Source organism: Ctenopharyngodon idella, chromosome 13 (genome assembly GCF_019924925.1).
Source record: "Ctenopharyngodon idella isolate HZGC_01 chromosome 13, HZGC01, whole genome shotgun sequence".
Classification (NCBI taxonomy): domain Eukaryota; kingdom Metazoa; phylum Chordata; class Actinopteri; order Cypriniformes; family Xenocyprididae; genus Ctenopharyngodon; species Ctenopharyngodon idella.
This window is the reverse complement of record NC_067232.1, coordinates 7,983,004-8,010,551: the sequence shown is the minus strand read 5'-3', so window position 1 is coordinate 8,010,551 and position 27,548 is coordinate 7,983,004. Positions and strand designations below refer to the sequence as shown.

General features: G+C 36.5%; 2 protein-coding genes across 11 annotated transcripts in view; both read right to left on the bottom strand.

Moving 5' to 3' along the window:
* ldb3a (LIM domain binding 3a) overlaps positions 1–3,347 on the bottom strand; it is a 43,913-nt gene extending 40,566 nt beyond the window's left edge. For 8 of the 10 annotated variants that reach the window (XM_051916160.1, XM_051916166.1, XM_051916168.1 and 5 more), the window contains exons 1-2: positions 501–666; positions 182–374 (exon numbers count right to left, since the gene is read on the bottom strand). In XM_051916160.1, coding sequence (XP_051772120.1) covers positions 182–277 — 96 coding nt within the window. In that variant the 5' untranslated portion in view covers positions 278–374; positions 501–666. Of the gene's footprint in view, positions 1–181; positions 375–500; positions 667–1,698; positions 1,869–3,207 lie in introns of those variants that run through there. The other 2 variants (XM_051916161.1, XM_051916162.1) reach the window with 2 other exon arrangements.
* A 2,442-nt stretch (positions 3,348–5,789) lies between these two features.
* opn4a (opsin 4a (melanopsin)) lies at positions 5,790–26,177 on the bottom strand. Its single transcript, XM_051916171.1, has 11 exons — positions 25,643–26,177; positions 18,864–19,006; positions 17,559–17,692; positions 13,726–13,929; positions 11,958–12,129; positions 11,580–11,741; positions 10,931–11,038; positions 9,488–9,683; positions 9,233–9,403; positions 8,827–8,874; positions 5,790–8,281 (listed from the first exon to the last, which is right to left on the bottom strand). The coding sequence occupies exons 1-11, from the start codon at positions 25,793–25,795 to the stop codon at positions 8,018–8,020; spliced, it is 1,755 nt and encodes a 584-aa protein (XP_051772131.1). The 5' UTR covers positions 25,796–26,177; the 3' UTR covers positions 5,790–8,017.
* Positions 26,178–27,548: the final 1,371 nt, after the last annotated feature.

Genomic DNA, 27,548 nt, shown 5'->3' with positions numbered 1-27,548 from the left:
ATGAATTGGATTTGGAAGGTCTAAACTGACCTGGAATTAAACTGAACTCATATTGTTGTGAAGTGCTTAAGTTTTTATTCAGACGATACTTAAAATCTATTAGACTCATTGATACAGATTCAGATGAACGGTGCTGAACTAATGAATCACTGTCTATCTGGTCAAGATTTTGGGTTCTTACCCTAGAAACGGTGAGGGGCATGTTGAAGTCCTTGCCTCCTTGCAACCGGAAGCCCCAAGGCGAAGGTCCAGCGAGTGATACGTTGTAAGAACTCATTGTTCAAAAAAGCTTGTGTATTGTTTAAGCAACAGAATTTCTCCAAAATGATGGGGAAAATGGATTGGGAGGGGGCGGGGCACGTGCCAAACAGCCTCTGAAAGAAGAAGAAGAAAAAAAGCGTAAAAGGATTGTAACACTCACACCTCTCCAAAAAAACGGCCAAAAAACTGCAGGCCACAAGGGTCAAGGTAACAGCGTAAAACAATGAATTCAGGCCCACCCAAATACAATGCAAAATAACTGGAGCAACAGAGAAGAGCTATCAGCCAGAGGAAGAGGATTTTTGCCTGCTCGGATGAGCTGGACAGACAGCCTAAGAATAGCTGCCCCTCTGCCGAGAGCGATAGCACTATGGCATTGAGGGGAGGGGGGAGGAAGGGGTACTTATATGGCATGTAAGGGGACACCCAGTATGCCAGGCCTCCCATGATTCACAGGGCTAATATAGCCCCCTCTTAGGCTAAAAGATTTTTCTAGACTCCTTTCTTCTAGGGTGCCTCATCTGGATCACGTACAGGGAACTGGGTTTGTGACTGTACAAAAACTGAATTCAGGGCTAATCATATGTCTTTTTGGTAGAGTCCAATTGCTTGCAAGTGCAACATGGCTGATTCTGAAAAGGGGTTAACAAAAGGTTAGAGTTAATTGGCAGCCCCTACAGACACAAACAAGCTTATCTCATGCATTCACAATGCATTCTTGGATTGAATGGTGTCACCTGTTTAAATGAAAAGCCTATCAATTTATCATCACCTTAAATACATTGAAAAAACTACTGTTCAATTTTTTTTAAGTAATTAATATTCTTTATTCAGCCAAGATGCATTAAATTTATTTAAAAGTGACAGTATATAAATTTATAATGTTGCAAAATATTTCTATGTCAAATAAATGCTGTTCTTTTGAACTTTCTTTCAAAGAATATTGAAAAAAGTGCATCACAGTTTCCATAAAAATATTAAGCAGCACAACCGTTTTCAACATTGATAATAATAAGAAATGTTTTTTTTGAGTACCAAATCATAATATTAGAATGATTTCTGAAGGATCATGTGAGACTGATGACTGGAGTAATGGCTACTAAAAATTTAGTTTTGCCATCACAAAATGAATAAATTACATTTTAAAATATATTAAAACAGAAAACGGTTATTTTGAATTGTAAAAATATTTGACATATTACTGATTTTACTGTATTTTTAATCATATAAATGCAGCCTTGGTGAGCAGAAGAGATTTTCAAAAACATTAAAAAAATCTTACCGACCCCAGAACTTTGAACAGTAGTGTAACTTCATTAATACAATAACTTTAGATGCAATAAATCACTCTAAAGTCATACTAACTTTTAAAACATTGTAGTTATTAAGGTAGGAGGTAATTTTCTCTTATTCTTAATTTCTTTATTGCAAACGAACCTTGAATGGCATCTGAGAGAATGTTATCCCAAACATCCAGAGGCATCTGGAGGTTTTTTTATGAGCAGCTTTAGACAATGAACAAGTGGCAGTGAGAAACGCCTGATATGCTCTTATTGCTCTCAGAGAACCAAGATAAGAGGACCTCTCGTGCACCAGCACTCTCTCCTGCCATCACAAGGTCCGCACTGAGACATCAGAGAGAAGATAACCACTGAGGACCTGCCTGTTCGCCCTGCCTAATTTGGGAGACCTCTAGTTAGCAGCTAAGTTTAGCCCTCTTTGTCAGTGGAAGAATTTGAAGTAATACTGTACATGAATGTTCAACAATCAGGCCTTCATAGGCAGCATTTCAGAGAACAAGCTTGCAAATCCTGGACAGTGTGTGACATTACTCTGATATAGTGCTTGTCATTATAATGCCTTGACAAAGACAATACTATTTACTGTAAAAACATGCACTAGGGTTTTTAGGACTTTTTGATTCAATTTGCTTTTCTGATTCAATCTTTTCTAACCAGAGCTATGGTTTTCCCATAACGGATGTTTAAATGGGCCAAAATTACATTAAAAATTGGTGAGTGTAGAAACTGCTAACTCTTCAGAGAACAAACTTTCAAAGAGCTTTAGTCTATCTGTCTATCTACAGTATCTTTCTTATCTATTTTTCTGTGCGTCTGTCTTCTTTCTTTCTTATCTGTCTGTATCTCTAAATGTATATATACACACACTTATAAATTATGTTTGTATCACATATTAATTTTTTGCTCATGAGCAATTTTAATATATCCCACATTATTAGCTGGGTTCCATTTGTTCTGTACATGATCAGCACAACCAACATTATTCCAAACAAAAACACAATGCAACAGGATATTGTAATAATTGATTATTTGGTCAATTGTCTGCATAAACAGTCTTTATGTAATGTCCCTCATGTCTATTTAGTGTCTGTAACAATTACTGTATTGTTAAAAAAAGTTTCTATTATAAATACTTACTGTTTACACTAAGGTTTCCCAAGAAAATATTGACCTTCCAAGAAAAAAAAAAAAAAAAAATACTTGCCACCTGAAGATATGTCACAATACACAAAATTGTAACCTATACTTACGTGTAGCTACTATAACCATATATTATGGATATCACTAGATTTTTGACCAGATAGAAACTACACACGTCAGGCATGACAAAACACCTCAAAGAGCATGAGCATCACTGAATCATATGTTGCCAAAAGCCAATAGCCTACGAATTCAACAAATTCAAAACATTATCAGAAACGCCACTGACTACAGAATAGTATATTTTTAGACTCACATTATATTTATAGTAATATATCGGTAGGTATGATAAAAACTCATCAAGACCTAACTGAGAGCAGAGAGAGAAGAATGTTGTCACGCGACTGCAGCCACTGGGCGTCTCGAGTCCAGTGTGCAGCCTCCATTTCCATTCAACAAATCATTAAAAAACAAACAACTTTTTCCAAGTTTTGGTTCAACCTACATTGCATGATAAAAGTTGCTTTATACTAACAGCCGCGAGACTTGCAGTTTTAAGTCGCTCCGTTTCCCCCAGAGGCGAGCTCTGTCACTCATGCCTGATCCCTGGAACCCCCGGTGTACGTAAGCACAGCGCACGCAAATTGACCAATCATACTATGCTGAAGGCTTAGCTCATGAATATTAATTAAGGAATGTGGCGTTCCCCCGGTAGGTCCACCTGATTCGCCGAAATACAGACGCTGAGCTAATCACCTGGCGAATCAACGAATCATCATGTGGTGAGTATTTTGGTACATGAATATTAATTAGCTTTTGTGACGCACATGTTAGTGGGGTTACCAAGCAACGCCAGCATGATCTAATAAATATTAATTAGCCAAGTCTCTTTTACATAGTAGAGTTCGTAATTTCGCACACGGGACGGGGAGGCGGAGGACGAGGGATTTTCATTAGAGAGGAATTATTAAAGAGACAGTAGTCCCACTATTGGCCTTGTCAACTGTTTTGGAAATGAGGCACCTTAAATGAGTCTAACCCTTAAGGCTCAAAACCCTTCAGACATTCTGTGGGGCCCTATATTTAATTTACTAAAAACGTAATTATCAGCCACTATTTATGTATTTTGAATATTTAAATTATGTGTTTCCACTGTTTTAGTTAACCTAAAAAAAAACAACAACACCTTAAACCAGCCTAAGCTGGTTTGCTGGTATTAGATAGTTTAAGCTCGTCTAGCTGGTCTCCCAGCCAAATTGGTTCTCTACTGGTTTAGCTGGTCCGCCAACCTGTTGAAAGGCCTGTTGACTAGGCTGGAGACTAGTTAAACACTCTTAGTCTAAATTTCAGCTTCAATACTTCATCTTCTAAACTTCAGCGTGTACCATAATGTAATGTCTTTTTTTCCATGATTTTGATAGCTTCTGTTGTTGTTTATTTTGCAATAATCATTTTTTTTTTCTCAAGCTGAGAACTGGAACATAACGGCAAGCTAAATGTAATGAATTAATGTTATTTATAACATCCGCAGATGTACAAGTGGCATGGTTTAGAGGTTTGAGGATAACGATGGACCCCAGAGGACACGCCAGTCACAGTGGCTGAATGAACGACTGCTGTTAGTGACACACTTGAGGGGGTTTTCCATGCCACATCAGGTTATGATGCAGATCCTGCCTCCCTAGAGAGCACATAAACCAGTAACTGCTTGGGGTAAGACTCAAAATATATAGTTATAAAACTATATATATATATATTTACTTTTCCAACCCATTTACATGAAGGACTATTGGGCAGAGGTGTGCAAACATTTCTTGCTGTAATGTTTAATGTCATATGTATTTTTTTAAGAACCACCTCTGAATTGGCAAATGGCACGTTGCCCACAGGAGGGCATTGCCTGAAAGAGCAGATGGTGCATTGTGTAAGAGCATTTTAACCACGTATCAGAGTGCACAGACATGATTACATGCATTATGAATGATCCAGGGTACCTTTGAGAGAAGAAATGATTAAAATGTCTCATACAACAGCAAATTTTATGCTCAATATTTCTGAGCCTTTACTAAACTGAATTCTAGAGTTTATACAGCCATTCAAAAGTTTGGGCCCAGTAAAATTAGTTAATGTTTTTTAATTAAGGTGTTAAAGTGCACTGAAACGTTTGCTCCCTAAAAAGTCCCACAATGCACCGTGACAACCAGGGAGCATCAATGCACTCTATAAGTGCTTCTCAAATGGAAGGCTGCATCCAAGTAAGGGTGCATATCTCAGCACCCATGTCATCAAGTGCTGCCGAAGTGCCTCAATTTAAAGGATCCTTAGAAGGCAGTTTTCATCCTTCTTTCAACTCATTTTGAAGGATGCACCAAGTGTAGCTTTCACGTCTTTCAATAACCCACAATCCTTTGTGCACATTCCACAAGGTGGACTCATACAGTTCAGCATGTGTTTATCCTTTGGGTCGATGCAGCATACAATCAACTCACTGCTGGCAGAACCATAGCAAGAAAATAATAGGCCTACTAGTAAAAGTCTGCATCCCTCCCTATTCATTGTGTTCCTGTAAGAGTAGGCCTTGTGTCATGTGAAAGCCCACTCATTCTTAGAAGCAACTTTTGCTATGATCCCCTAAATGCAAATGAAAAAACCTGAGAGTTATGGTTGAGAAAACTGATATCCACAGATGCTGTCAGTAATGATTTGGACGAGGACAGCACTGTCTAAAGGCTAGAGAAACATCTCTATAAATAGACCCAGCTATTCTTTTAAGTTCAGTTATGTCACTCGACACAGTAAATATAATTTTTCAAAGGAAAAATTACAATACTTGCAAATTTTATTATGAAAGAACTTGCTCCACACTGTAAAAATTATTTTCGTCAAATCAACTTCGATAATTAATGCGGTTCAGATAACATAATATTTTGTGTTTCTATTGATTAAAACAATCACCTTCATTGTATTAACTCAAATTTTTAATTTCAATGAACTCAAAATTTTAAGGCAACCAGGTAACTTACTTAAGTTAAAACAACAATTCTTTTTTACAGTGCACTACATATTTTATAGAAAAAGGAAACAATGTGTAGAACTGCAGTTTTATTTAAAAAATAAATAAATAGGAGCAACCACATATAAGAGCGTTACAAAGATACAATAAAGTTCTCCTTGGTGTCAGATACATATATATACGGTGTCTTTCATTTAAATGGATACACATTAACAAATATAAACTTGGATTCAATCTGAGACATACAATATAACAATATAAACAGTCCAGACTGTAGTCATCTGGACAAATAAATGATTCCTTTACATTAACAAATAAACCACTCAACTGAGTCCTAACACTAGATCTAACTCCAAAGAGTGCCACAAAGTTTATTTGCTAAACGTGTCTTCCAGAACTATCTAGAAGAGCAGCCACCATCACATTTGAGGTACAGCCAGTCCTTCTGACCTGTCATTGAGTAAATTCAACATAACTGTTTAAACATTAATAGCTGACTATAATTTGATTGCGTACTCTACTACACATTTTTTACAATATTAAAAAGCAACATGTCTGTAGAGGTGGATGTACATGTGAGCATTTGATCGATATTCATGTAGGGTCATTCATCTTGATGATGTATTGATGGAAACACACACAGCATGTATAACATAAGTTGCGAATTCTCTGTTGGTGTGATTTATCGAGATAATGACGTGTCCCTGCTCCAAGCATATGCATTCTGTGGCTTGTGCTGTTTGAGATTACGTCTTTGTTCTTTCCAAAGCAACACAAAAACCTTTTTTATCCCATCAATCAATAGATTACATTGTTTAAAAAATATAATAAACAGATAATATAAGTCTGATGCTTTATGGTGAATTGAATAGCTCTGTTTGCATACATTTGCAAAGTATGATAACATGAATTCCACATTCTTAACGCTGAAGTTCTCAGAGTTCTACTGCACCAGACAGTTACTTTCAGAGGCCATTAATAATATTACAAGACCTTTACAAACAAAAGCACACATTTACTACATGTATCTATAGCTACAAATAAAAAAAGACAACATACAAGAAATGAACACAATGCTTTCAAATCAAAGATCAGAGGTTAGGGGCAGAATTACAGAAACGTCCTTAGATCTTAGTCTGTCCCAATACCCACACTTGCATTATTATAGGTTTATTACATGGTTTGGAAGTTTTCTTGCACTCTCTCATTAAATAACATTTTGTAATTTATCAACTAAGTTACTTAGTGTTGCTTTAAGTCTCAAGATCTAATTATTAAAATAAGATCCTAACAGAAATCACCATGTTTTCTAAACAGGATGTTATGATATTTAGGCTCTGTGGAAGCAATCAGAGAACATTTCAGCGTCTCAAGAGCAAAACTCACATGCCGCAGTCTTAAGATGATCCTGTTAAGCAAAACACATTCAGGCAGAGTCTCACTTTGAGTGAAGATAGTGACATAACTATCAGGTATGCTGGTTGAAAATGGCATTGTAAAAATCCTGAAGGTTAAAGGAAACAACTTTTGAAATAAAATGTATAATGTACACGAAACACAAACCTTTAAAGCTTAATACTAAAGCAAACACAAACAACTCAAGTAAGCTGATATTACCTGTATATGCTATTTGACATTGATGCCCAGACTAAAATAACTTGAGATGCCCTTTCTCTCCATCCATCCAATTCTCCATAAGTAACTTTGCCTGATTTAAAGCACTGTCTCCTAAATATTCAGTTAAAGGGATAGTTCACCCCAAAATGAAAATTCTGTCATCATTTACTCACCCTCACGTAGTTCCAAACCTGTATGAATTTCTTTGTTCTGCTGAACACAAAGGAAGATATTTGTAAGCATGTCAGTAACTCGCCCCCCATTGACTACCATAGTATTTATTTATCTAGACTACCTACTATGGTAGTAAATGGAGGGCGAGATCTGTTTGGTTACGGACATTCTTCCGAAAATCTTTCTTTGTGTTCAGCAGAACTAAGAAATTTATACAGGTTTGGAATTACTTGGGGGTAAACTATCCCTTTAAAACAGAGGGAAACAAAGGTGCTGGTCATACTGTAACAGTTGAGGTCATCATAAAATTGTATTACACATGTAAAAGAAAAGATAATCAATGTATGACTTTCACATTTTACATTTTGTAATACAACTCTCTCTTACTCTCTTACTAAATGTCTACACCACATAACATGATAACTCATTAAAAAAAAAAAAAAAAAAAAAAAAACACTGAACCCTGACACAAAGCTTAAAGGTAAGATTCAGATGGCGATTGGTATAAACACTAGAGATGTTTAGGGCGAGGGTTGTCTAAATGAGCAGGTTCAGGTGTTTCAGCAGCAGTGGAGAGAAGCACTGCCCCCTGCTGGACTCCTCCACGAGAGTCTCTTCTGGGCGGATTTGCCCCAACACTGGACATACTTGAGCGGCTGCTTCTGTAGCTGGGCCGTACTGAGGGCAGGAAAGAGCTCGACTCAGAGGTGATGACAATGCTGGGAATCCGGCCAATCGCACCTCTTGAAACTGGCATGTCTGTACTGTCACCAGACTGCAATTAGCACAAAAGAAAGTTTGGATATTGTCGACTATCAGCCTTTATTGTACATTAAATCAGAATTAATTTTTCCTGCAGATAACACTGCTGCAATTAAGCTCAACATGACCTCAGCATAGTTCAGCATAATTCTTGGTTTAATTAATAGCCATTCATGTATGAAAGATGATTATTAGAATTATTCTTTTAAGGGCACATATTTCTTCCACACAAAAAGACATTAAGTGGAAAAATGGAACAGTCATTTTATTATATGCTTTTCTTCTGCAATCAATATTCAGATTCATTCACTTATTACCATTTTGTTCTCTATACAGCAAATCATGATTCATCAAATAGCATTCTAGCAATTTATGCTTGCAGATTTTTAATGCACAAATTTGATTGCCTGGGCGAGTTGCTCTGCCAGTGACACCAGAACACAATGTTCTTGAACCATACCGCCTACAGGATCCCGCAACAACTTGAGGTGTGCAGGTCAGCAGTGAGACTGGTTTATATTGAACTATTAAATTGAACAGATTCACTGTCAGACTTACAGTTTGAACGAGTCCGACCACAGACACATCATCCACATCAGAGGAGCTCTAGGTCAGAAATGAGAGAGCGAGGTCACTAATTAGGTACATACACCCCTGTTCAAAAGATTGGGGTCAGTAAGATTTGTTTTTAAAGAAACAAGCTTGGGCATACTTTTCAGTGAGGCTCGAGAAGACTTGAGTCATATTGATTATTTTTCTATAGTCCATATGACTCATGCTTGTCACTGTCTACTTTGATTATGTGGAACATTGTTGGATTAGTTCTTTTATGTTCAACAGAGCAAGATGGGGATAAACAGAGGATGACAGAATTAGCCTTTTATCTTGAAGAAAAATGTTGGTAACATTCCTGCATTCCTTCGATACTTGCCACATATGGAATACATTCAGCCTGTGAGGTCACCTTTTCAAAGATACCCGAGTCATGGCTTTTGAGCTTAGACTTGAAGCTGGATGAGTTACATGGTTTGAAGTCTGGGATCTCTGCAGTGTCCTTGCTGATGTCACAAGACACCTGCCGGCTGGCAGGTCTGGAGCTCACGCTCGAGAGATCAGCCTCAGTGTCCGTCCAGCCCTGAAGAGTAGAAAGAGGTCATAAAATACAACCATTACAATCACATTTACCCACATAAGAAGTCCATCAGGCAAACACACTCACAGATTCGCTGTCGGAGGCTGAGGAGAGCCGGGACTTGCCAGTGCTGGTTCTGCGGAACTGTCCGGACATATCAGAGGACTGGCTTGTGACGGTGGAACGGCGTGTGGACATGAAGCTGCTCTGGAATGAGTGGAGGTCACGCTTGGGGACGCACAACAGCACACGAAGACATGGAATGTATTTCGCTATGGCCAACCTGACAGACACAGATGAGATATAGGAATAAGACACCTTAGACATGGTGAATCCATATATGACTAGATCCAAATATGTTCAGTAAAAATAATAATCATATCAACATTGGCATTGATGTGTAAAATTCTAATGAGAAATTACTGGCAGACATTGATTGATCAGATTACTGGTATTGTTGTTATTGCTAACTAAAACAAAAACTATTAAAAATGTTTTCAGTAATTAAAATTCAGCTGAAATAAAATAAAATATAAATTAGATTAAACAAAACCTGTTTGAATTGGCAACCGACTAAGCTGAACTACTAAAATTACTAAAACTGAAATTAATAATAAATTAAAGCTAATTAGAAATATAATAAAAATGACAAAAGCATGTAACAAAATGACTAAAACTTAAATAAAAATAAAAATAGCAAATTAAATATATTAGAATATACTATAAAAAAAGAGTGTATAATTAATACTAAAATAACAATGATTAGAAATGTAAAAATTCGAAGTGTGTATATAAACATCTATTCTAAAGGCAGCAATGGGGTCTTTATGCAGCAGCTGTGGTAAAAGTCTCATTGGGGGAGCAATAGTTGATACAGTATACAGGTAACAGGCAAAACTAAGTTTACTGAAAATCTTTTGTGTCAAAATATATGCAATAATTTCAGAGCTCTGCCTTAGATACACAATTTTGCAACATTTAAAACAACATTATTACATTTTAGAACTAAATTAAAACAAACTTTTTGTCATTGCATGAATGGAAGGAAATTTGGTCAGTGCATAGGGACTAACATGTGTTTAGGGAAACATGCTGTGGTTTAGTGTTGTGGGAGAAAATCAAATCAAAAGGGCTAACAGGCCTGTACCCACATGGTACCATACCATCAGGACGCTCGGTGCTGGATTAATTACTCTTTATGCTCAAATGGATATTTAGGTTAATTAAATCAATCAAAATGGAATTTTACACTTTAACCCAGAAGCAAGGCCTGTTTCTGATCAATTTGTGAATGAATGGCTCAGTGAGCTAGACACTAGTAAAATTAAAACAATCACAATTTGCCTCAGGTGTTTAGTCTTAATGGGGCCAGACCAGGTAATGTAATGTAATCTAATCAGTTAATGGAAAGTAAGTTTGTCCATTAACCACTTATAGTACCATTAAGTTTTTTCATGACCACTTCGGAAGTCAAAATTCAACCAATCTCGTTCCAAATAAACTGACAATGATAAATAGAGACTCCTGTACCTGTATTTAGGGTGTGTGATGGCATAGATGATGGGATTGTGGATCGCCGATGCTTTGGCTATTACAGCAGGTACTGAATTCATATACGGTGTGAGCATGTCAGCATACCTGCAAAACACATGCAAAGTAAGTGTATACATTATTTACATTATGCTAAATCAAATAGCTCAAAAATGAAAACAGTAAAATTGTATATTATATTATATTATAATATATTATATTATATTTAAAAGAAGTTTAAAATGTAATTATTCCTGTGATGACAAAGCTGAATTCTCAGTATCATTACTCCAGTCTTCAGTGTCACATGATCCTCAATATGCTGATTTGGTGCTCAAGAAACATTTCTTATTTTTAGCAATGTTGAAAACAGTTGTGCTGCTTAATATTTTTGTGGAAACCATGATACATTTCTTTCAGTATTTTTAAATGAATAGAGAAAGAAGAGCATTTACTTATAGAATAGAGATTTTATGTAACATTATACATGTCTTAACCATCACTTTTGATCAGTGTGTCCTTGCAGAATAAAATAATTAATTTCTTTAAAAAAAATCTTACAGACCCCAAACTTTTGAATGGTAGTGTATATTGTATTATATTATATTATATATTATTGTATTGTGTGTGAGGATTGGGATTTATTTACCCAGCAAAGGCTGTCAGTGCCACAGTTGAATATGGAGACCAGGAGATGACATACATGAGAATGACAATAAGAGCAATTTTCGCCATCTTCCACTCATTTTTCAGTCGTTGGAATCGTTTAATTGAGTCTCTCTTGTTATCTCCATTAATTTTGCCCACAGCTCTTTCAAAAACAAAAAGCAACAATTAAACAACATTAATTTCCTACCACTGGTTATCTAATGTAACTAGGTCATACCTTATAATACCTATTATACCTAGAATAATGTATAATAGAATAATATATAATACAAAAGACATTTTAACAACGTTGGAACACTGCTGACGTTTGGTATAATTAATTCGTATTGTATAGTTAGATCTGTATCAAAGAACTCACTCATTAGTGCTGCGAATGGAACGGAAAATAAAGAAATAGCAATAGATGATGACGATAAGTGGAATGAAGAAGACGAAGGTGAAGAGGAGCATAGTGTAAGCTCGCACGGAGGGTGTAAAGGTCATATAATCCCAGGTGCAAGAGGTCAACAGCCCTTCAGGAACATAAGCACCTGCAAAACAGACAGACAAAACATAAAATAACAGAATTTGCAAAAGGGAAGTGAAGGATAGCCAGCAGTTAAGCCTTTTACACCCAGTGAAATATTGTGAGAACTGGAACAAACTCACAGAGAAAAAGGATTTAAGACTACTGTCTGGCTGCTGGGCAAACCCAGTGAAATACAACCCAATGCACACACAGCTGAGGATATTTTTGAAGTACGCTATAATCATAATATTTCTTATCGCCACCAATCACAATCTGACTTTCATGCGTGCGGGCTGTCAATCATCAGTTTCCTGAGGTTTGAGGTTGGTGTGGCGTGGCGTGGTATAGGCTGTCAGAAGCATTAAAGGAGACAGACACCCTTCGTGTGAAGAGCAGGTTGCCTGTAAACCAGAGATAGAAAATGCTAGAGAGGCAAAAGCACCAGGCTTTACCAGTCTATCCCTGTTAAGCCAAAAGCCTCGGTCCTCAGAGACCACCTTTACGCGGCATAGATCAGAGTCCAACAATGCGCTGTTTGCAAAGCCAGCCATTGGCTAACAACTCACATGCTGGTGTGCTCACACATGGATGATCCAGAATGCTCAGAGTACCTGTCCCAATATATTTGAGCTAATAAAAGACTGGTGCATCCTGTGAAAGGATTTTTAAGTGAGCATCAAAGGTATAGTCAACTCCATTAACACAGTACCACACTTAAAAGGACAGTTCACCCAAAAATGAAAATTATCCCATTATTTACTCACCCTCAAGCCATCCTAGGTGTATATGACTATCTTCTTTCAGACAAACACAATCGGAGTTATATTAAAAAATATCCTGGCTCTTCCCATCTTCATAATGGCATTCAAGATTTTAAAGCCCAAAAAAGTGATTCAATCCATCACAATCCATATGGCTCCAGGGGGTTAATGAAGTCCTTCTGAAGCGAAGCGATGAGTTTTTGTAAGAAAAATATCCATATTTAAAACTTTATAAACTATAATCACTGGCTTCCGGTAATGGCTGTATGCAAGTCGAGTTCTGGCGGAAGAGTGATCTCTGCCCCGACGTAATAATATAACTCAGATTGTGTTATGTTAAAGAAGATAATCATATCATATAAATCTTGGGATAATTTTCATTTTTGGGTGAACTGTCCCTTTAATTGCTTACAAATGCACAGTCATGACATGACACATTGACAGCTGGCTTAAAACATTTTTTATTTTATTAAGTGACGAGTGCTTTGTTTGCACAAAAAAACAACAACATGATAACACCACTTTATTTACAAAGTATTAATCTCCAGAGAGCATAGCAGCGCATGTGTGTTGTGTTGACCGAAGAGCAGACATTGTTGCTTGAACACACTTTGGAGATTAATATTTTATAAATAAAGTGGTAAATTATGTTTTTTTTTTGTTTGTGCAAACAAGGCACTCGTGTTGCTTCATAAAATTGAGATTAAATCACTGGAGTCACCTGGATTACTTTTATGATGTCTTTACCACTGGGGCTTGACGTTCATTTTGGGGTGAATTAATCTTTTAAGAACACTTTTAAAGTAAAATATTTTGGTCGGTTTAAAATGGTAAAACAACAGATATACTGCACTTACTCCATCCAAAGAAGGGTGGCAGGCTCCAGCCAAGTGAATAGGCCCAGGCTATCAGAAGGATCAGCAGAGCTCTCTTCTGAGACAACACACCGATGGAGGCTAACGGCCGCGTGATCACGAAGTATCGATCCACGGCGATGACCATGAGTGTGATCATGGAGCAGATGCCAAATAAAGCCCCACAGAATGCATACAACTCACAACCTGGAGAGACAGGAGGAACAGAATTAAGTGAGTCTGTAACCAAGCACTATTTATACAGATACATTTCTGTGTTAAATTCTAGCAGTTTTGGTGGATAAATGTGTTCACCCTGTTAGTGTATGTTTGGTTAGTGTAAAATTAACATTTATGTTTCCAAACAAAATCTAAATCCAGCTCAAACTTCTTAAAATGTTTGAAATGTTGGTTATTGTTTTTTAGGGGCAGGGTGAACCAGATTTTAGGTCTGAAGACTCTTGGCTGGCAGGAACACAGACCACTGCTGGCTCCATTTGAGGGCCAACTTCTGCGGCAGCAGTTCATTAAAATATTCTGGTCTGAAAAACATACAGTGTTTATGTTGCCCAAAACAGTTGTGCCCTGATGGTTAGAGAGTCGGACTTGTAACCCAAAGGTTGCGGGTTCAATTCTCAATACTGGCAGGAATTGACTAAGGTGTCCTTGAGCAAGGCAAACCAACCTCTAATCGCTCCCCAGACGCCGCAGTGAATGGCTGCCCACTGCTCCAGGTGTGTGTGTGTCCACGGTTTGCAAGGTGTGTTCTGTGACAAATTCCAATTATGGGTTACCATACTTGGCCTTCACATGTCACTTTCACTTTTTTTTTCACTTTCTTTTCTTCTTCTGTTGATAACCAGATTTGTGTGTATATATGCTTAGGTTAACTGACTCCTTAATGTTACAAAAAAGTGCACTGGAAAACTTTTTTGAGCGTACTATTTTGTACTGCAGTGCAGTTTGTACATATGATTTCTTTTTAAAATAGTGATTCTCAATCTTTTTTTATTCCAAGGCTCCCCCATTGTCATTGATTTACTGGATAAGGATTAAGGATACAGTATATCTCAATTTCTACCCAATAAAACATTTTAGAGCTTGTCATAACAAGTAAAGTGTATATTGATTCATATTGATTTATGATTTACATGACTTTTCCAGGTACACTTTTTTCTAGGAACACTGGTTCTACAAAGGATTTTTAGCTTATTTTAATGCTTGTTTTGTTTTGATATCTTAAGGCCATCTTGGAATTTTGCTGAGGCCCTCTAGTGGGCCCCGAACCCCTGGTTGAAAACCATGGTTTTAAATTAACTTCCACCCCACATATCCAAATGCACATTATGGTAACCTAGTAACGCTAGTGTTCTAAGTGGAGCCAACTTCACGTAAACACACAAATAAAGGAAGAGATCTGTGTGAAGGCTATTGCTCATATGGGTCTGTCTGAAGGCTATTGCTCATAAAACATCAGGTCAGCAATAAAACATGTCAAACAGAAGAAAAACCTGTGGAGCAGAGAAACAGGAGATTTCACACCATTATACTCGACAGACACAGTCTGCCACCTCCTTAATATCCACACACACCTGTCTTCGGTGCTGTCAAAGCATATGTAAACAACAGAATGAGTGGCAATGCATTCAGTCTGATTTATGGTAATTGTGCTTGTTTTCTCAGAACACATTAACTGGATGCACTTTAATAATTACAAAACAGAAGCTTCTGTTATTGAAGATAATCCTCTCAAACATCAGGATGTCTTCTCTCACACTTTGTCAGGTAGATTATGCTTTCAGGTTAATCCTGGAAGAGAGCATTTTTGTGAGTTGTATCTGATTGATTGTGAAAGCTTTCACAGGGATCAAGCCTACGGTTGTCACCATTGAATTAACGGTGGTCATAATTGTGCCTTGTGCAGTCAGACCTTACAGAAACAGGAAGAGCATCTTTTAACTCTTTTCACCAAATGAAACTGGGTCAGAGCCCCTCCTCCATGAGGGAGGCTTCAAACTCCGCTCAGACAAGCATAACGCCTCAGGATCCCAAAAGTGAGACCAGGGGCTGTTCTGTTTGAATGGAAGTCAATGGGGCAGGTGCCTTCAATATGCTGAATAAACTGCTTTGAGTGTAAATTACATAATATATTGATGTTAGTGTCTGCTATGACAAATTAGGTGTTTTACATGACAATATTTTGTTACAGGCAGGACTGATTTATAACACACTGCACATACAGTACATTTATATCTGTCTGGACTCCATGTTGTGGTCCTTTGTAATTTTTTCCCCTGATTGTCTCCGATATCAGTGGTTCTCAATGTTTTTGACTCCATAGTCCTCCATTGTCCAGAACAATATTTGAAGGTACTTTTCCAGTTGTTCATAATTTACTGGATTTAATTTTTTTTTTTTTACTCATTGTAAACCCAAACAATATTTAAGCTTGGCATAACTAGAAAAATGTAGTTGACTTATTTGGCTTATTTTAGTGCTTGTTTTGTCTTATTTTAAATGATTTTAATTCATCTTGAGGCCCCCATGGAAGTTTGCTGAAGCCCCTCTGGTTGAAAACCACTGATTTATATGGTCTCCACCAAAGTTCAGATTGTTATATCATTGGTTTTGAGATCTGCTACATGTTTTCCAATGAAACTGACCTTGAATTTGTCATCTCCACATAAGACAATAAGTGTGTTCGACAATGCGCAGATGAATCGGTGTATGACATCAAAGTATTGCGAGAGCGATACGAAAGCATACAGTGTACTTTGATGTCATCTGATCGATCTGCGCAGTGCCGCTTCAAGTCGAACATTCCTAATATTTGAGAATATTTGAATCTCTGGGTGACCTGATTTCCTGTCATAGAGGGGAAGAGCAGAAAACAATTTCATGGCTGTCCACTCACTTAATAATGTTAACAATGTTAAAAATGACCCAACCTTTTTTGGGGGGAAAAAACCCAACACAGTGACCCAATATTTGTACCCCAACAGTTGGGTTAAAAAAAAAAAACACAGTTTTTTTACTGTGCAGTAAACCTGCTGAACACAAAAGATCAGCATCAATCACTACAATAATTATAATCACAGAGCACTTGCTCTCATTGCAAACGTCAGCAAGCAGAAGATTCCAACAAAACCCAGTCAAGGCTGATGAAGGCAATTAAGATTCGGTCCTGATAGGAACTGACATTTAAAACACCTCAAGGAAAAAAAAGCCTTCCATCATCTAATATCACAAAGGCAGCATTTCACAGCTGAGCAAAATGACTAGCTAGAGCTAAAAATCAACAAGAAATTGTTTTGAGAGCAATTTAGAGAGATTATGATTTGTCAACCGATGACAAAGAAACAACTGTACTAGAAAAGGTTACATACATCTGTCAGAAATGCATTCATCATTCTTAGCAGCAAAAACTTGAGAAAGAATGGTATGAATCCTTGCTAGTACTGAGAAACCAAGGTCGTCTCCAAAGGCAACCTCTCCTTCATTTGAACCTATTCAACATGAGAACTGATCCATTCAATCAAACCATCTAACTCTCATTTAATCTTAAATCTGTTCATTATAATTCAAAAAGTACAGTAGTACAATAAATCATGGACCTGCATGTTTTATTTCAGACACTGCCTATGCATTAATGATCTATCTGCGAAGATAAGGCTGGATAAGTCTATGCATTTGACTTTCTGTGTCTATAGTTTGGCTGTACTTGCAAGTTGATTGATCCTGTTTGAGCTCATAATTTGACCAAATCACGTTTTCCTTCAAACATTTTATCAACATGTCCTCATAGTGAAACCGTGCGTGTACATTTGTGTGTGTACCTTTCTCCCCAAAGATCCATCTCTTGTGCATGCTGGTGGTGAAAAAAATGGGTGCCTGGGTGGCACACATGAGGAAGTCTGTGATGGCCAGGTTTATTATAAACAAGTTGGCAGGTGTCCTCAGGGTCCGGCTCCTACACACACATGCAATCAATTGTTCATTTCTCCTTTCATTAGGTAGATTATATTAGTTTTATGATATCTGTGAGAAAATCAACCTCCCTGTGCAACCCAAATAGCTCCAAACTAAGTCAAACCGCTGTCTACAAGAAACACATAGTGGAGTTACGTGTCTGATTAAATCAGTGTTTTTGAACGAGTCAGTTGAGTGACTGATTCATGACTTACTCTGACAGTCACTTGTTTCGTTCCTTAACAAATCAGTGCTTTAATCGAACTGGGTAAGCAGATGATTCAATGACTCACTCATAAACAAAGTCACTTGTTTCGTTCCTAAATGAACTGGTGTTTTTAAACGAATCGGATGAGTGACGATACATGACTCACTCAGACAGTCACTTGTTTCGTTCCCTAAAAAAATCTGTGTTTTTAATCAAACTGGGTAAGTAGATGATTACATGACTTATAAAGAAAGTCACTTGTTTTATTCCTGAATGAGCCAGTGTTTTTGAATGAATCGGATGAGCGACGTTACATGACTCACTCAGACAGTCACTTGTTTCATTCCTAAATGAATCTGTGTTTTTAGTCGAATTGGTTGAGTAGATAATCACATGACTCACTCATAAAGTCACATGTCTCGTTACAAAAGTAATCTGTGTTTTTGAATGAACCAGTTGAGTAGATTATTCCTTGACTCACTCATAAATAAATTCACTTGCCTCATTCCTGAAATAGTCTGTTTTTTAAGAGTCATGAATTACTCACTCAGACAGTCAACTGTTTTGTTTCTGACTGAATCAGTGTTTTTGAACAAATCCTTTAAGTAAATGATTCATGACTCATTCAGAATGTCAATTGCTTTGTTGAAGGAATCTGTGTATTTGAACAATTCCATTGAATGACTCAGACAGTCACCACCTACTCACAACCTAATAGCAATGAAATCGGCAGAAATTGTCAAAATTCCCCACCACGTGCAAACACAAACATGCACAAACTGTGAAAATTCCAGTGATCTTGGAATGCCGCTCAACCAATTAAATTGGAGTAGTGGAACTAACTACTGTGTAAATTGTCTATTGTAAGTTACTAATGCACCAATCTATCTACATTTTGGCTTCTTTTGATAATGAACACACTGTTTTCATAATACGTGTTCAACTTCCTGCCTGTTCTTCTCACCTGCTAAATGCATAGATGACCAGGAAGTTGCCCAACATGCCAGTGATGCCAACAGTAAGGATGACAGCACCAATAGTGTAATGAGCATGATCAGGCACATCCACCGTTGGGAAAGGGTAAACTGACTCTTCTACCATGGCAACCTTGAAGACACAGAAGAACACATTAATTAATAGCTCAGATGAAAAGCAGCAGTTGCTGTTTTATAATGACCTTTGCATCAAAGAGGGCACAATCTGTTTAAGAAACACCATTAAGCCTGAACCCAGCTGACATCAACAAGACATTCATGCATTAAATGGGAGGACAGCAGATATATAAACAATACTGACACACTGTAATGTTTTTGTATATTTGATATGATAAATGATAAATACATCACTCATTTCAAAAGCTTATATCCAGTTGTAGGTATCTCACCTAAATGGAAATCTGCACTATATTACAAACTGATAATAGAGTATTGAAAACAGAAGGTGGATTTAGGGGCTTTTTATGTTTATAGACCTATATACAGTTGTACTATGTTTTTGTGAACAATAAGCCTCATTTTGGTTGTTTTCCTTGTATATATTTGCAGTAAACAATTCATTATTCACCAGAACAATACAGTTGTTTTAAGTTCTCACTATAGTTTATACTAAACACATTGTATTAGTATTGAAAAGTTTGTACAATGGTAGTTTCAATGAAATCCAATTATTTGCTTTTTCTTGCACATTTCAATATTTGAGGGATTTAAACAGGCCTAAATGACAGTGAGCTGGCATTTCTTAAAGCTTTTCATTGGAAGCAGGGGTCTAGATCGGGACATTTAATCGGTTCATATAAAAATCTGTTTCTGTCTTATGTGTAATGAAAGCAAGAGTATGAATTTGAATAGCTGAAAACTTTATTATAGAATAGATTATTCTTTAGCTTTTCTCTTGATTTATAAATGACAAATAAACAAGATCTACAGTAATTTAAGGCAATAAGAAAAGTTTTCTGTCACTTTGAGCAGTAAATCATTTCAAATAAACTGAAACAGATACTTAGAAGAATGAGACTTAAGAAATACTATGTGGCAAAGGTACTGTTTTTGATGGCATTATCTCTCACAATATTCAGTTCAATTAGACGCTTTCTCAGATCCTGGGATGTTATCATATGCATTTCTCCAGCACCAGACAGCATTTTACCATATTAAGACAAAGCATTAAGTCTGAAAAAAAAGTTTTGTAGAAACTAAAAAGAAACTAAAATTGCTTCACCCTTTTTCTGAAATAGAACAAAAATAAACAATAGATTATATTAGAAGGTGGGGCACTCATTGATTTTCTGCACTTTCTCATGTCAGTTTTATTTCTATAAAAATTGTTATTTCTCAAAACAGTGATATATATTAATATATAAATTAATATTGTAATATCATTGCAATGTCCAACTTGTTGCTAGGCCTATTGTTTTCCACAAAATAACAAATTATTTTAACTTAAATCAATATTTCATATCCATATATTTATATAGTAAATAGTTGTGTGATTCTGCTGGTCATTATAATTAATAAATTATTCATGATGTATTTTATTTATTTTGCTTGGCATGATACAGTGTAAAAAGAGGACAAGAGGAAATATTTGGCTTTCCCAGAGCAATTATGATTAAACGCAAACATTTCTTTGGCAGACATTTGTTTACTGCATTTTCCTCAGGAAACGCTTTAATGAAAAGACCTTTAAGTGTCAGAGCTCTGGGCACACGAGAAGGCTGTATGTATGCAGGACAAGCACTCCCGGAAAAGTCATTTCAAAGAAGATGAGTGTAACCATGTGGCCATGACGAAGGAAATATGACAAAGCAGATTCAGTCATTGCCTTCGGTATGTGTCAAGTGATGATGTGGAGGCAACTCTTTACCAACAAACTGTCAAAATCATTCATTTGTTATGTAAAACACAGAGTCAGCTATAACAGAACCATGCATTTTTTTTCTGGGTCATATCTTCTTTTGTGTAGATGCGTTCATGGTTTTCACGCAAGTCACGCAATCTGTCTAATTTGGCTAGTTTCTTCTAGGTGAAAGATGAGTTTGAGCCAAAAGAGGTTTGCTTAGACACATAGCCTTTGACATCAACAAAATACAATATATGAGAAGTGTTTATTCCTCAGTTTTTAATTTATTTTGCTGTCCTTGTGATTATTTTAGTTATTTAATTTTACTTTTTGCATTAAGTGATTTCCCCTGTTTAACAAACCACCAGTTGAGAACTACTGTGAATGTAGCTGATGAAAATCCGACTTGTTGAAACAAAGATCAAAACCTTGAAGATGTACAAACATGGTTCCTTTTATAAAAACCCCAGCTGAATTTATACAAATCATGTTTCTCATCTTACTCAACCGACATGGGCCATTTTGTGTCATCAAAACAAGTATTAAACCACTTCCATCCTGAGCTGCACTGGTGAATTTATTTGTTCTGAAGGTTCTTCAAAATATAGCAGTAGCCATTGCTGTGTGTTTTCATTCATTACTTCTGAGTTTGGGATCAACTGAAGATCTAAGCCATGAAAAACTTTGAGGGCTGAGATAAGACTGTCTTATTTCTCTGGAATGAGAAGGATTCTAATGAAATAGATACTGTTTGAGTCCCACATCTGTTTCTCACTCAGGGTAATATGACAGTAACCGTGTTAAGGCATTTTGGTGGGATTTTTCGAAGATGTTTCAAAATGAACCAGCCTCTTCAAAACCATGTAGTTTTTCCAGAGAAGAAAGGGTATTTTAAAAGTATTTTTAATTTACTGCAGGTGATAAATGTACTGTCAGAAAAACAGCTCGTCACAAGGGCATTACCCTTAAAGGGACATCTTTGTACCTTATATAGCCCTAAAGTGTATATTATACCTAAGAGTAGTAATATGTACCCTAAGAATGTTTATGGGTAAATAAAAGTACAAAGATGTTTTTTTGTTACTGCCCTAGTGACAAGCTACTGTATCGCAAGTTTTCCACTATTTTTTTCTGAGAATGTGGGATAATTGATTATGAAAAGATTTGCGATGGAAACAGGATCGCCTCACCACAAAAGCAACATAACACAGCAGAATAACTGTTATGACATTTTTTACCATTATTTATCTCAATCCCGAGGACAAATACAACTCAATGTCATTGTAATGGTTAACACTACTGATTCATAAAATGAGTGCTTTTCTTCAAACACAATGACTTTAGAATTTTAAACTACAATTGAACATTAAAATTAAGTGTACAGTGAATTGTGTTACATCAAGGTTATGCTTGTTATATAATATACATAATTTGTGATATGCCCCATTTCATTAATTTAGTAGTTCAGTAATTCATAAACATGATGTACCAAGCCAAAGTAATAAGTAATTAATTTAAAAGAATCATACATAGTGATTAGTGACCTATATTAAGAAAATTATTTGAAATTATTAAAGCATATCAAAGAATATAAAAAGCATGTCTTTTTTTCTCCACCAATATGTTCCTTCAAATATGATTACATTAATGACAAAACCTTGACTCCCCTGTTTAATGAACATTAGTTGTGTCATTATTTTAAGCTGAAAAATGTTAAGACAGAAGCAAAAGTCAAGTAACATTACAACTTCAGAGGTTTTATTAATCTTTTATGATACTTCAGATGTCTGTAAATTAACAGCATTATTCTGAACCTTCAGATACATTAATCTGCTATGTGAAAATCAATGTTTTTTTTTATTTTATTACTGTTATGTCATCCTTGAAATTAAAAGTTTATTTAAAAATGGAAAATTGCTTTGTATTGTTACTGCATCCTTGGCCCAACTAACTGAGATATGAATATACTGTCATTCACCAGATGTTCACAGCTGTCCTTCATATCTGGGTAAGTTCTCTTGCACTCCAGATGCTACTGTGCTTGATTGACTGCATTACCATGATTACTTAGTTAGCTCCGTTAGAAAGCAAAGCTGCCTGAGCTTGGCTAAACACACACAGTGCCAATACCTCCCACTCTTTCATCTGAAACAGTTTTTCCTTAACGAAGCTGTTTAGTTCCACTGTGTGCAGTTGTCCTTTTGGGGGGCATATTTCTCTACAAATTAGAAATAATGCTGCAGAGAAACACTGCAAAAGACGTGCCAATTTTGTCCAAATCTGGCTTGCAAAAAAGCCTGTGTTGGTTGATACACAATATATTGGGTTTCAGTGCCAAACAACCAGCCACTTTTTTTCTTAATGTTGTTTATTATGAATGGCTAAATGCTAATGGAACTTGCAGAAGGTTTCACAATAATAATAGTTTTCATAATAAACATTTAAGCGCCCACACAAACCGATATTAAGCACAAGAACCCAAATTCAACAAACTCTCCTACACCAAATAAACTGTCCTACATCTACAAAACAATCTTCATTCGTCTCTGCTCACAGAGCATTATTTTAACCAATAGGAGGAAAAGAACACATTGAGAGGTCAATATGTGAGCATGAACCTGAATATGATTATATCATAATCGCATGATTATGATGCTTTTTTTTTTTTTTTATCCTAATCTCTCATGGTCAGAGAAGCTGGTTGTCCTGTGAGGTTTGTTGCCATCAGTTTGAGACAAATGAGCAAGAGAACGCTAAACCCCCATTAATGTTATTGATAGACTTAAATCTATGTCACTATGGTCTGGAAAAAACATCTTATCATCTGGGTGTCATTGGGTTTCTGGGTCGCATTTTATTACAGACGGGTCACAAGCACAAGTGCATGTGTATGATTTATGCAAATATGATTCATCACCTAATAAATCTCACTTGACCCAAATATGTATCCTCCTAAACAAGAAGGCTCAGAGTTACATAAAATAATTTCAGAGAGGTCAAAAAGTGATCCATTACAGTAACAACTTTTTGGGACCGTTTCAAGGTCTTCCCCATTCCACTCAAATACAGATTCAGGATATAATAAATACAGCACCCCCCTCTGTTCATTTTGTGTTAAAACATTTCTGCAACAGAGATTAGGTCAATAACAGAGTCCTATTAAATTTGTAGACGATTTATGTAAAAATGAAATCATTCAAATCCCAGTCCAGGTCATTAAGTCATAATCTCATCTAACTGAAATCATGCGTTTCTTTTAAATCAATGCCTGTCATAATTTCCTCTCAGCAAATCTAATTCATTGTAGTTATTTTAGTCTAATTTTTAGATCTCATCTTCTGATGAAGACATGTTAAATTAAAGATGAGAACAAGCCATTAGCCATTAAGATTCAATTACATAACTAAATGAGCAGCCTGGATGTCACTCAAAAAAAAAAAAAAAAAAAAACAATCTTACAACTAATAAAAGTTTAAGATCTGAGTATATATGCGGATTAAAACAGCCTTTTAACTTTAAATTTATTTATTTATTGGTTAAATTAACACAGATCCAACACACTTTCTGTTGGGCAAAGACATCCATCAGTATACAGCAGCAGTCCGGGCTATCTGTTCAGTTCATTTAATGATGGGAGAAAGAGATAGAAACTGCACCATCAACATGCAACATGTCATGCCCAATTAGCATAAATATGTAATTCAGTGGTACTCCTCTGCAGCAATGACATGCCTTCATAAGTCCTCTCATAGCTCAGTGTTTAATCATTTTCTCAACAGGGAATACCCCAAGGACTTAACCTCACAAATGCATCTTCAGGCTCAGATCACAGACTTGAGCCATATATGGTAAAATTAAGTAAGTGATTAACGGCGAAGGACAGTTTCAGTCATCTGTGTTTAAGAATTGAGATTTCAAATGAGAAAAATGCAATCCACCTGACTTGACTCAGTAGCATAAAGACACAGTCTAAACTATAAGTATTAATATTAAAACAATTAAAATAAGATTATTGTAACATTATTGTAACTTTTGAGGTTTTTTTAAATGATATTTATTAGAATATCTTAACTCCTGGAAAAGTATAAATTCACTATATCAAAATCTCATGTAACTGAAATATATCCACTGGTCCAAGCTGATGTTGGTGATAGATTGGCACTGGACTACCAACCTGTTAGAGATTAATCAAGCTTGTTAAGGCTGGTGGACCACCTTACCCAGTGACAAACCAGCTACCATTTTGCAAACACTGGTTAAGCTGATATGACATGTTTTTTTTTTCCACCCTAGAAGCAACACAGACCTTTTGTCACTTTTCATAGAAGTAAATTTCTATAAATGCATCACTGTAGTAGCCTATTTAAACTACAGCAAACAAATTTGCTATAAACTTAAAATACCTGCCCCACTTCACCTGAAAAAAGTTGAAAAGGTTATACTGTGTTTAAATGTTTAACATTATCACATAGATATAACATTAAATATTGTTTTTACATTGTTTACATTGAGGAGCAATGTAACTCAAAGTCTGAGTGCACCATCAGGAATCTACCAAAAAACGTTCCCGCTTTTGCTCGCCATACTGATAGAGGTGAACTTTTTAAGCACCCATATTGTATTTAAATTCAGAACAGTTAAAATATAGGATGTTTTGTCTAAGCTATTTATCTCTATATTAAAAAGCACAGCATAAACATATCCAAAATCAGTACATTGCAAACACAACATGTTGATATTTAGAATATTGTAATACCTACTGCAATTTGCACTGGAGCCAAATCCGTAACATAAAAAGATAAACATTTAAAGCGTTTGGCCACATATAAATACACCTGAACATCTGCAAAAGAAAAGATGAAAAACACTCAAAAGACAGCGGTTGGAAAAATATGCTTGACTCACTGATGTGGTCGTGGGGGGTAAATCAACCAGCCTGTACTCGCTCATCACGGAGTTGTTCCACGAGGAGAGGCTTTCCACGATGCGCGTGCAGTTCGGGTCTTGTGTCGGGCACGAGATGCCCTTCCTCACTGAGCGCACGGCGCTGCTAACCATCACTCGCGTAACTGACAGAGAGCGGCACACCAGAAGACTTTTTAGGCGGAGATAAAAGCGTTACACGCGATTAGAGCGAGTGCCGTACAGATGTCAGATTCTGTTCAGTCATGCTCACTCACTCACTGTATGGGAGCGCTAAAAGTGCGCGTGGCAATTACTGTGTCAGCGCGCGCGCCGTAGTAGCTTTCTGACAGACTACTCGCACACCTTCATATTTAACACGCACTCAGACGGAAATTAGAGCAACATAGTGACGTGACCCACATACTGTAAGTAGACAATTGTTACGAAGTATGTGAAGGTAGGCTTACTAATAAAGCAATCGAGATTTAATGGCCATTTTTGTCTATCAGATTATTAATTTTACACCAAAGTAACATGAAACATTTAGTTGGCGATGTCACTTTGTAGAGAAACACTAGCGCCTATAGACTGAACACGCAATACGCATGCGCATGACGTCACAGTTTTCGCAAATTCGCATTTTTGACGGTAAAGGTATCTTTTAAAAAACTTGCACTTTGAAAGCCGTTTTTAAAAGTTTTGCATTTTCAGGCCCCCTAAACACCATTTTCATGAAAATGAACGGCCAAAACCCATAATTTTTTTTTCCCGTTTTAGTTAAGCTTTGTGTGTACACAGTAAAGAAAGCCTATACAAATGGCTCATTCATTCGTTCATTTAGTTGGAAATGGTGATGTGTAAACGGCCCCTGAATCTGACTAGCTGAAGACGTTACTATATAGCCTACATATAGACATGGTACTTCCTTGAAAATAAATCCCAGCACAGCGCTACAACAACCACAATGAAATGACCCTTCACAATAGATAGTGTTTTACAATGAACTCTCCGAAAATCTAAGCCAATGTTGATTAGAGCTCGTCAGAGCTCTAATCATTCTCTTTTTGCTAGCAGACTCAGTCTGTTCTGCGTCAACTAGCTGTGCCAACTAACCTATGCCACTCCCACACCATACACGCGTCAAAGTAGCAGGAGCAACATTTCTCTATTTACAGATATGATGAGACACACAAGGGTGAGTGATGTATGTATGCAACTTCCTGTGAAAACCATCCAGTCAGGTCTAAAATATAAACACTTAGGCTTACCACAGTGAATCAGAGTCAGACAAAAACATGTTTGGAAGAAGGATTGATGATGTACTGACTAAAAAAAAAGTTACAGCGTACCTTTAAAATATGGTCCCTTTAAATGTAATATTGAACAACACAATACAATTAAAATGTTATGCTTTACTTTTTTAGTCAATATCAAAATAAGTGTGCTTTAAAGCATGACAAATTAAACAAACCAAAACTTTTAATTTGACATTATTAGGAAAGAACTATGGCAGTCAATGGGGGGTGAGATCTGCTTGGTTACAAACATTCTTCCAAATATCTTCCTTTGTGTACAGCAGAACAAAGAAATTTATACAGGTTTGGAACAACTTGAGGGGGAGTAAATGATGAAAGAATTTTCATTTTTGTGTGAACTATCCTTTAAGTGTTTTAATAAACATAGTCATGAAAGTGTACTCTTTTTAAGTACAACTAAGTGGCCTTTTATTTTATTTATTTATTTAAAAAAAATAAGATTTGAAGTTCAGAGAACACAGAGGTGCCTCAGTGTGATTTTGGTGCAGATGCCCAAAAGGCTGGTCACTCTCACACACCTGCACTTAAGGAGGCAAATGGCAGTTCAACAGCCCCCTCATCGGTCAACACACTCCTTGCAGGGGTTAAAT